Below are 12,500 nucleotides of genomic sequence, written 5' to 3' on the forward strand. Positions count from 1 at the left end.
CATAGAACTATAAAAGCACAGCAGCCAAAGTGATGCCATTCCTTGATAACGGAAATTGTCCTCAGTTAAGCTGACGGTTTAAGCTAGATCATTTTATTCACAAAGCGACTTGACCCTTTTATTATCATTTATCATAAATGTGATTATTATCCAAAACCAAATCCCGTTTTCGTTCCGTGTAAAAAAACTCGTTTTTCCTCATCATAATAATAATAATAATAATAATAATAATAATAATAATAATAATAATAATAATAATAATAATAATAATATAAATTCCAGCAGGCATTATATTGAGGATATCCGAAACTCCTTGGTCCAACTACTTCCCCCGATTGCTTAATCATCTAATGGTAGGGAGAATTCAGGATAACACCCCCTCTCCCTCCACCTTCCCCCCTCCCCCTCCCCCTCCCCCCTCCTCTTCCTCCCCCCAACTAAGTACTTGGCCCATTAGAGACGAGTCTTCCTCTGGGTGTGAAATTGCCACTGGAAAGTCGACGCCTTTAAGAGCAAAAATTGGGACATGGCCCCTGCCGACAGTCATCCGTGCAGAGATGAAATAGTGCTTAAGGAAGCAGCGGAACGCCGTTACAAATGATAAGAAGAAGGCGTAAGCTTAACATTGATACTTAGATTCGGTAGAAGTGATTGATTGTGTTTCTGTATTATACGTAAACTTCTCTAGGTGTTTCAGGTGTTCATATATCTATATATATATATATATATATATATATATATATATATATATATATATATATATATATATATATATATACTATATAAATGTATATCATATATATACATATATATATATATATATATATATATATATATATATATATATATATATATATATATATTATATATATATACATATATATACATTTATATATTAATATGTTTATACTTATCCTTTTTAAATAGGTTTTCTGCTTCAAATAAATGGATCTCAGAACTTCGGCTTTTTATTAAGTGAAAGATAAAAAATGGTCTTTATTAGAGAGAGTGGGAGATTAACTGTTTCTTAAATTTTAAATTTTAGGCTTTACTGAATGTTTGTATTATAAATATCATGTGTGCTATTTTAAATATTACAAAAAATAAAAGGAAAACTGTATACTCTTGCAACAATGGCATGAAGAGATAAAGTTATAATATCTGAATCTGGAAACGAATTGATAGAGGAGTGATGTAAATTGCTGGACTCTCTCTCTCTCTCTCTCTCTCTCTCTCTCTCTCTCTCTCTCTCTCTCTCTCTCTCTCTCTCTCTCTCTCTCTCTCTGAGTAGTAGAAAGAAGAAGACTTGTACTCCAGGGCTCATTCATAAATTAATTTCACAATTACTCTTAAAGTTACTGAATCGTTGCGTTGAGAGTATTTACGAAAGAGTATCTCTCTCTCTCTCTCTCTGTCAAGGTACTAGAAATAAGAAAGCTTGTACAAATTATTTTTATATTAGCTCTTCAGTTACTGATTCATGTCCTTGAATTGTAATCCCAAATCTTCAGTGGAATTACCTTCATATCACTAGCCATTAGCCATATTTATGACCAACCTACTGACTCTCTCTCTCTCTCTCTCTCTCTCTCTCTCTCTCTCTCTCTCTCTCTCTCTCTCTCTCTCTCTCTCTCTCTCTCAAGATACTAGAAAGAGGGAACACTTGTTTGTACTCCAGGATTCATTCATAAATTGTTTTTACATTTAAAGTTACTGATTCGTTTAAGTTGAGACTATTTTCGATAAAGCAAAGGGAATTACGATATAGCGAAGGGAATTACAAAAGGAATTACATTTATATCACAAAGAGACACATTAGCCAATTTCCCTCGCAGGGGGTTAATGCCGTCATTGTGCTTCATGTGGTGCACTGTAGACATTAATAAAAGTTTTTTGTAGCGTCCTTTCGGCACCTAGCTGCTTCAGCCACTTTTTAAATTTTTATTTTATCTATGTTCCCACATCCTTTGTTCCGCCTTGCTGTCCATCCACTTTAGCTCTCTCGTTTCACCTTAAGCACCGAATGGCTGAAAATCTCCCAGTATTTGGCCTTATAGCCGAATTTTCATAGATGAACTCAACTGACCCATTTCATGACCAACCTACTAACGCCTCCTGTCAATTTCCATAGATGAAATCAATTGGCCCATTTCATGACCAACCTACTAACGCCTGTCAATTTCCATAGATGAAATCAATTGGCCCATTTCATGACCAACCTACTAACGCCTCCTGTCAATTTCCATAGATGAAATCAATTGGCCCATTTCATGACCAACCTACTAATGCCTCCTGTCAATTTCCATAGATGAAATCAATTGCCCCACTTCATGACCAACCTACTAACGCCTCCTGTCAATTTTCATAGATTATTTGGGCCATTTCATGACCAACCTACTGACGCCTCCTGTCAGTTTCCATAGATGAAATCAATTGGCCCATTTCATGACCAATCTACTAACGCCTCCTGTCAATTTCCATAGATGAAATCAATTGGCCCATTTCATGACCAATCTACTAACGCCTCCTGTCAATTTCCATAGATGAAATCAGTTGGCTAATTTCATGACCAACCTTCTAACGCCTCCTGTCAATTTCCATAGATGAAATAAATTGGCCCATTTCATGACCAACCTACTAACGCCTCCTGTCAATTTTCAAAGATGAAATTATTTGGCCCATTTCATGACCAACCTACTTATGCCTCCTGTCAATTTCCATAGATCAATTGGCCCATTTCATGACCAACCTACTGACGCTTCCTGTGAATTTTCATAGATGAAATCAATTGGCCCATTTTATGACCAACCTACTAACGCCTCTTGTCAATTTTCGTAGATGAAATCAATTGGTCCATTTCATGACCAACCTACTAACGCCTCCTGTCAATTTCCATAGATGAAATCAATTGGCCCATTTCATGACCAACCTGCTAACGCCTCCTGTGAATTTTCATAGATGAAATCAATTGGCCCATTTCATGACCAACCTACTGATGCCTCCTGTCAATTTTCCTAGATCATTTGGACTATTTCATGACCAACCTACTGGCGACTCCTGTCAATTTTCATAGATGAAATCAGTTGGCCCATTTCATGACCAACCTACTAACGACTCCTGTCAATGTTCAAGGATGAAATCAATTGGCCCATTTTATGACCAACCTACTGACGCCTCCTGTCAATTTTCATAGATGAAATCAATTGGCCCATTTCATGACCAACCTACTGACGCCTTCTGTCAATTTTCATAGATGAAATCAATTGGCCCACTTCATGACCAACCTACTAACGCCTCCTGTCAATTTTCATAGATCATTTGGCCTATTTCATGACCAAGCTACTGACGCCTCCTATCAATTTTCATAGATGAAATCAATTGGCCCATTTCATGACCAACCTACTAACGCCTCCTGTCAATTTCCATAGATGAAATCAACTGGCCCATTTCATGACCAACCTACTGACGCCTCCTGTCAATTTTCATAGATGAAATCAATTGGCCCATTTCATGACCAACCTACTAACGCCTCCTGTCAATTTCCATAGATGAAATCAATTGGTCCATTTTATGACCAACCTACTAACGCCTCCTGTCAATTTCCATAGATGAAATCAATTGGCCCATTTCATGACCAACCTGCTAACGCCTCCTGTGAATTTTCATAGATGAAATCAATTGGCCCATTTCATGACCAACCTACTGATGCCTCCTGTCAATTTTCATAGATCATTTGGACTATTTCATGACCAACCTACTGATGCCTCCTGTCAATTTTCATAGATCATTTGGACTATTTCATGACCAACCTACTGGCGACTCCTGTCAATTTTCATAGATGAAATCAGTTGGCCCATTTCATGACCAACCTACTAACGCCTCCTGTCAATGTTCAAGGATGAAATCAATTGGCCCATTTTTATGACCAACCTACTGACGCCTCCTGTCAATTTTCATAGATGAAATCAATTGGCCCATTTCATGACCAACCTACTGACGCCTCCTCATCAATTTTCATAGATGAAATCAATTGGCCCATTTCATGACCAACCTACTAACGCCTCCTGTCAATTTCCATAGATGAAATCAACTGGCCCATTTCATGACCAACCTTCTGACGCCTCCTGTCAATTTTCATAGATGAAATCAATTGGCCCATTCATGACCGACCAACCTACTAACGCCTCCTGTCAATTTCCATAGATGAAATCAATTGGCCCATTTCATGACCTACCTACTAACGCCTCCTGTCAATTTCCATAGATGAAATCAGCTGGCCCATTTCATGACCACCCTACTAACGCCTACTGTCAATTTTCCTAAATGAAATTATTTGGTCCATTTCATGACCAGCATACTGACGCCTCCTGTCAATTTTCATGGATTAAATCAATTGGGCATTTCATGACCAGTCTACTCACGCCTCCTGTCAATTTTCATAGCTGAAATCAATTGGCCCATTTCATGACCAACCTACTAACGCATGTCAATTTCCACAGATGAAATCAATTGGCCCATTTCATGACCAACCTACTGACGCCTCCTGTCAATTTCCATAGATGAAATCAATTGGCCAACCTTCTAACGCCTCCTTTCAATTTTCATAGATCAATTGGCCCATTTCATGACCAACCTACTAGCGTCTCCTGTCAATTTCCACAGATGAAATCAATTGGCCCATTTCATGACCAACCTTCTAACGCCTCCTGTCAATTTTCATAGATCAACTGGCCCATTTCATGACCAACTTACTAACGCCTCCTGCCCTTTCCAGGCACGGTCAACTCGAACGGCGAGACCAAGAGACAACGAACCTCCTACACCAGGTACCAGACCTTGGAGCTCGAGAAGGAGTTCCACTTCAACCGGTACCTGACGAGGCGGCGGAGAATAGAGATCGCGCACGCGCTCTGCCTCACGGAGCGTCAGATCAAGATCTGGTTCCAGAACCGGAGGATGAAGTGGAAGAAGGAGCACAAGATGGCCAGCATGAACGCGGGCATGGGCATGCACCCGCAGGCCTATCATCAGATGCACCACCAAATGATGCACCCGCACCATCTGCACCCTCATCTCGCGGACTTCGAGCCCAAAAACTACTACTAGGTGAGGTTCTTTCCCCTTTTCAGTTTTTTTTTTTTTTTTTTTCATGTAGAGCTGGAATATTTGGGTTGGTTATGGAGAGCAGGAGTATTTGGATTTTTTTTTTTTTTTTTTTTTTGCAAGCAGGAATATTTGGATTTTTTTTTTTTTTTGCGAGCAGGAATATTTGGATTTTTTTTATGAAGAGGTGGAATAGTATTTGGGTTGTTTATGGAAAGCAGTAATATTTGGATTTTTTTTGCAAGCAGGAATATTTGGATTTTTTTTGCAAGCAGGAATATTTGGAGTTTTTCAAGCAGGAATATTTGGCTTTTTTTGCAAGCAGGAATATTTGGATTTTTTGCAAGCAGGAATATTTGGACTTTTTCAGCAAGCAGGAGTATTTGGATTTTTTATGGAGAGCAGGAATATTTGGATTTTTTTGCAAGCAGGAATACTTGGTTTTTTTATGAAAACCAGGAGTATTTGCTTGGTTTTAAGAAGGATCAGGAATATTTAAATTTTCTTTATGAACAGCAGTATTTGGATTTTTATGAAGAGCAGGAATACTCGGTGCTTTATGGAGTTCAGGAATATTTGGATTATTTTTTATAAGGAGTAGTAATATTTGAATTTTCCTTATGAGCAAAAGTATTTGGATTTTATTTTGTAGAGCAGGAATATCTTTTTTTTGAGCAGAGCAGGAATACATTTCTTTTTTGCTAAGAGCAGGAATATTTGAATTTTTTTAATGAAAAGCAGGAATATTTGCATTTTTTTCATGAAAAGGAGGAATATTTTATTTTTTTAATGAAAAGCCGGGATATTTGAATTTTTTTAATGAAAAGCAGGAATATTTTTTTGCGAAGAGCAGGAATATCTGATTTTTTATGAAAAGCAGGAATATTTGGATACTTATATAAAGAGCAGAAATAATTGCATTTCTTTTGGAAGAGCTGGAATATTTAGATTTTTATGAAGAGCAGGAATATTTGATTTTTTTATGAATAGCATGAATATTTGGATTTTTGATGAAGAGAAGGTATGTTCGGAATTTTTATGGAGAGCAGAAATATATGAGTGTAAATATAAGTAGGAATATTTTAATTTTTTTATGAAGAGCGGGAATATTTGGATTTTATTTTGAAGAGCAGGAATATTTTAATTGTTTCATGAAGAGTGGGAATATCTCAATTGTTTTATGAAGAGCAGGAATATTTGAATTTTTTATGGAGAGCAGGAATATTGGGAATTTTTAAGAAGAGGAATATCTGGATTTTTATGAGAAGCGGGAATATTTCGGTTTTATTTTGAAGAGTAGGAATATTTGGATTTTATTTGAAGAGCAGGAATATTTTACTTGTTTTATGAAGAGCATGAATATTTTATTTATTCTATGAAGAGCAGGAATATTTGAATTCCTTTAAGAAGAGCAGGAATATTTTATTTATTTTTTGAATACCAGGAATATTTGAATTTTTTATGAAGAAGAGGAATATTTGGAATTTTTATGAAGACAAGGAATATCTTGATTTTTATGAGAAGCTGGAATATTTCGATTTTATTTTAAAGAGAGGGAATATCTGGCTATTTTTATGGAAAGCAGGAATATTTAAATTATAAAGAGCATGAATTTGGATTTTTTTTATGAATAGCAGGAATGTTTGAATTTTTTTTATAAAGAGCAGGAATATTTGAAATGGAAAGAGTACTGATAGATATTCACTAGCCAATGAAAGTGTATTTTTATCTAGGGATGTCATTTTTCCTTTCAAATTTACCAGAGCTTCTGTAATAAGAGTGGGAGGAGATTATTTTCATTTACCAAGGATGGTTCTAAGCTTTTGAACTTGAGTTTGTTAAAAAGAAAGTTCCTTTTGACTATTGTTACAAACTTAGATAGAAAATATTTAAGTGGGTATTGGAATGCAATCATAGAATTGTGTTTTATCATTATTCTTGTTTGGACATTTAAAGAGTTATCTTTTGAAAGCTGAAAATCGTGATGTACCAGTTATTTTTCTCTGCATAAAATTAGGCCAAAGAAAATATACATATATTATATATTTATTTATTTATAAATACATGTATATATGCGTACTACAGTATATATATATATATATATATATATATATATATATATATATATATATATATATATATATATATATATATATATGTACACGTACATATAGATTTATTTATTTACTAGTATGTTTTGGTATATTTGACAACTGAGGACCCATCATCGAATTAAGCGAAGAAAGTAATAAAATACAGACAATTACCAGACAGGACCACTGTGAGGCTTTTTCCACAGGTCTATAAAAAATGACTATCTGGAGCGGGAAGCCTCAGCATACAGATCTTACGAAAACATTTGATTTCATTAGTAACCCTCATCATACATTAGATAACAAGGACCGGGCAGGACATACCACACTCCTGGCCAGACCTACCACCGTGGCATTACCAAAGATGCCCCGGGGCATGCCGGGGACGTTGCACATGTAGGCCGAGGGTATCACAGAGCCCTATCGTGTCGCGGGTATGACAGAGAGACAAATATGCTATTTCCTCGAGGGTCTCTTGTTTACAATCTCTCGCCGGCAGTTTCTGGTTGATTCTCGAGTGTCTCTGGTCCTACAGCTGTTTTGCGTTCCCTGAATATTCTGTACGTTCGCAGTGGTTCTTAACCAGGGGGTGCGAAGCCGGTTCCTAAGGGGTGCGAGGATGCCTATGGGTAATTAAAGCAAAATATGTTTTTATATACGCATGTTATTTTTTCTGCAAAAAATAAAAGTAAATAATAATAATAATAATAATAATAATAATAATAATAATAATAATAATAATAATAATAATTATTATTATTATTATTATTATTATTATTATTATTATTATTATTATTATTATTATTGCTTAAAAAATGTGATTTTGTTATTAATACTTCATATCAACTTTGTAATAATAATAATAATAATAATAATAATAATAATTATTATTATTATTATTATTATTATTATTATTATTATTATTATTATTATTATTATTATTATTATTATTATTATTATTATTGCTTAAAAATGTGGTTTTGTTATTAATAAACATCATATCAACTTTGTATTTCAGCTTTGTTTTTTATTTCAGCAATTCAGGGGGTGCGAGAACTGACTGCTGATTTGAAAGGGGTGCATACATTGAAAAACGGTTCAGAACCACTGGTGTAGCGCCTTCCGGTTCTTTGGTTATTCTGAGAACCACTAAATTCCTTTAGGAATATTGGATGCCTCCAATTACCTTGAAGTTACTAAAGACATGGGTCTCTAATTACCTTGAAGTTACTAAAGACGGGTTATATTTTTTTAGACTATTTTGATGGGGAATCATTTCTCAAGATTCATTTGGTACTTGTGCCTGTGGAATGTTGTCAGATCCAATAGATTTTTGTTTTGATATGTACTGTAGATTTCCGTAATATCCTCAATATATTAACTTTTCTTCAGAGTACACTCATACCAAGATGGTTTTCAGAAATGCGTTTTTATTCAGAATGTTTATGTTTAAGACAAGACATCGAATATTTTCCTAACTTTATGGTATCATTTTTAAGAAGTTTTTTTTTCCTGGGAGGTGGGTGGGAACCGGGAGGAAGGGAGACTGTGATTACTCCATCTGTGCTTTAGCCATGTTCATATATTCTCTCTCTCTCTCTCTCTCTCTCTCTCTCTCTCTCTCTCTCTCTCTCTCTCTCTCTCTCTCTCTCTCTCTCTCTCTCGTTAAAGCATTCCTCAGTGCATTTTGGTGTGCACGGGTCTAAAAATTTTTTAAACCAATAAAGTTTTTTAATATAGAAAGTCCTTCGATATTGTGCAAGCTTAATAAAATCATCAGTCTCAATATTATTAATTGTTAATACATTGTCGTTATCGATCTTGTTTTTAGTTACTTTTCAATTAGGTATAATGGTGGTATTCTTGAAATTATTATTATTATTATTATTATTATTATTATTATTATTATTATTATTATTATTATTATTATTAAACTTAATTGTGTGGTAATAATAGTTTGGAAGTTTATGAGGTGGTCTTTTAAATTTCGAATTTAGCATTAGTACTTTTCAATTAGATATAATGGCGGTAATCTTGAAATTATTATTATTATTATTATTATTATTATTATTATTATTATTATTATTATTATTATTATTATTATTATTTATCTTGTGTTAATAATAGTCTGGAAGTTTCTGAGGTGGTCTTTTAAATTTTGAATGTAGCATTAGAAGCTTAAATACATGTTTATGAATCCATTATCATTATTAACTATTCATATTTAAGGAAGGATTCTGCCTTATTAGGAAATGTCACTTGAAAGGAAAGTTACGGATAATAATGACTCATTTTTTTTAAAAGTAAAGCTGAAGGACATAAAGCAAGATGTGTAACTCCATTTTCTTTCTTTTAATTATTAATTAGTTTATATCTTTTGAAAGAAGAGATACGTAAAAAAAAAATAACATATGCTTCAAAAAATGCCGGACATAAAATATATAATTACATCCTTTTGATAAGCTCATCCATGACGCTTGTCGCAGCCAAAGCATTGAACGAGGTAACTCTGCTTCTGCAAGCATTTATCTTCCTCGCTTGGTTGAGGATTGTGCTATGGGGTCTCCCCCCTCCCTCCCTCAATCACCATCCCCCTCCTCCCCCCTCCCCTCCCTCTCATCCTCCCCAATCCCCAACATTGCATTACCTTCCAGAAAATTATCATTGCATAGAATGACACTGCATTTTCCCACGGTCGTCTAACTTTGCCTCCCCCTTCCTCCTCCCCGCCCCCTCAAACCTTCCCCTAAGCACCTCTTACCACCACCACCACCTTCACCCCACTCCAGCCCTCTCCTCCATCTCTCTCGTCGCACGTTTATTGCATTAGTTGCTGATTGTCGTTCTTGGTTAGAAAGCCAGCGACGATTCGGTCGTTCAACTTTTGCGTCATTAACGTAACTGTGATGATGTCTCTTGTTTTCTTTTTTTTTTATGTCTCTTTCCTCTTTGTATTCTCTTTCATTTTCTTTTTTATTTGACGTATGGATTTAGACTCAACGGCAAGCGACGGGTCTATATAATCGTCGCTTCCGTTAAGAATGCGTCCTTGAATTAATGGTTTTTTTACACGTGTAGGAAATGCGTGCTTGTATATATATATATATATATATATATATATATATATATATATATATATATATATATATATATATATATGTATATTTAAATATATATATATATATATATATATATATATATATATATATATATATATATATACATATATATATGTATATTTAAATATATATATATATATATATATATATATATATATGTCTATATATATTTATATATATACATGTATGTATATATATATATATATATATATATATATATATATATATATATATATATATATATATATATATATATATATATAGATATCTAAACACACTTCTCTTAAACCCATAGTTATTCATTTAACTCTCATACCTTACAGCAAACCCTTTGAACGGCGACAGAAATACCCGTCCAATTACCGTTCATCATCCGGAATAAAGAGAGGTCTGGGCGAACAAAAGCTCCACAAGTCCTTTGACTTGAAAATATCAGTTATAGTCGGCGGCGGAATGAGGTGTGAGTGATATATAGTATATTCCTCCGCTGCCTCTGATGTTTGTTATGCTGCGCCGTAAATATCGTCCGCCTCGTGGTGTTATTATTTATCTTGATCTTTGACTGATGCAGAGCGTGGTACGTATACACACACACAGATATATATATATATATATATATATATATATATATATATATATATATATATGTGTATGTGTGTGTGTGTTATTTATATATATATTATTAATATATATATATATATATATATATATATATATATATATATATATATATATATATATATATATATACGCACACACATTAAATATAAAATATACAAACGTGGGGTAGAACATCATAAATTATCAGTCCAGTTCTTTTTCTTTTTCTTTCTTCTTCTTTCTTCCTCTTCTCCTTCTTCTTCTTCTCTTCTCTCTCTCTCTCTCCTAAAGTTTTCTACAAAACTACTGTCACACACACACTCTATACAAACAGCTACAAATGAACTACCCTGTTGTATATCTTCTCTTCTTCTTCTTCTTTCTTTTCTTCTCTCTCTCTTTCTTCTTCTTCTCTCTCTCTCTCGGTGGGAATAACGCTACAGGAGTCGCTAATTGTCACAATTCAAAGCAATCATACGATTTAGTCTAATAACTGAATGTGTTGCCTGTGATTTGTGCGCCCAAGTCATCAGGAATGAGCAGGAGAATTATTTACAGTATAGAGCGCCACCTCGCTGCTGCCATTCGTCACTCCTGCATACCGCGGGAGAGAGAGAGAGAGAGAGAGAGACAGAGAGAGAGAGAGAGAGAGAGAGAGAGAGAGAGAGAGAGAGAGAGAGAGAGAGAGAGAAAGAGAGGCAAAAATGATTAGAGGGAGGCAGAAATGGTTAGAGAGAGAGAGAGAGAGAAATGGCTAGAGAGAGAGAGAGAGAGAGAGAGAGAGAGAGAGAGAGAGAGAGAGAGAGAGGCAAAAATGATTAGAGAGGAGAGGCAGAAATGGTTAGAGAGAGAGACAGAGAGAGAGATAGAAATGGTTAGAGAGAGAGAGAAAGAGACAGAAATGATTAGAGAGAGATAGAGAGAGAGAGAGAGGTAGAAATGAATAGTGAGAGGCATAAATGACGAGAGAGAGAGAGAGGTAAAAATGAACAGAGAGAGAGAGAGAGAGAGAGAGAGAGAGAGAGAGAGAGAGAGAGAGAGAGATAAATGACTAGAAAGAGAGGAAGGAATGACTACAGAGAGAGAGAGAGAAAGAGAGAGAGAGAGAGAGAGAGAGAGAAAGAGAGGAAGGAATGATTACAGAGACAGAGAGTGAAAGAGAGGAAGGAATGATTACAGAGAGAGAAAGAGAGAGAGAGAGAAATAACTAAAAGTACGACCAAACCAGAATGCACATACGAGTATTATGCAGTACATTCTACTGCAATCATGCTGAGCATTTGCTCTTGTCATAAAATTTAGGTCATTGCTTTTGATGCAGCGCTACTGCCAGAGCATACATCATGATACAACAAAGCAAGGAGCTGAATACAAAATAAAAAAAAAAACTAATAAAACAAACAAAGACCAGAATACAAAAACGGAAACTGACAAATAAATGAGGAAAGCAAACTTACAATATATCATTAAGGTTATCATTTCAACAAATTCATATTTATCATAAATAACATTCGAAAATTAAATTGACCGGGGGCCTGTATTTGCTAATGACATGCCGGCACTGCGTCGCATACATTGATTGATT

General features: G+C 34.8%; 1 protein-coding gene across 2 annotated transcripts in view; it reads left to right on the top strand.

Annotated features, from left to right (window-relative positions):
- The window catches only part of Scr (Sex combs reduced), a 201,226-nt gene that overhangs the window by 152,909 nt on the left and 35,817 nt on the right, over positions 1-12,500 (top strand). For both annotated transcript variants that reach the window (XM_067119833.1, XM_067119834.1), the window contains one exon: positions 4,775-5,106. In XM_067119833.1, the coding sequence (XP_066975934.1) occupies positions 4,775-5,106 (332 nt within the window). The remainder of the gene's footprint in view (positions 1-4,774; positions 5,107-12,500) is intronic.

Source organism: Macrobrachium rosenbergii, chromosome 17, assembly GCF_040412425.1.
Source record: "Macrobrachium rosenbergii isolate ZJJX-2024 chromosome 17, ASM4041242v1, whole genome shotgun sequence".
Lineage (NCBI taxonomy): Eukaryota > Metazoa > Arthropoda > Malacostraca > Decapoda > Palaemonidae > Macrobrachium > Macrobrachium rosenbergii.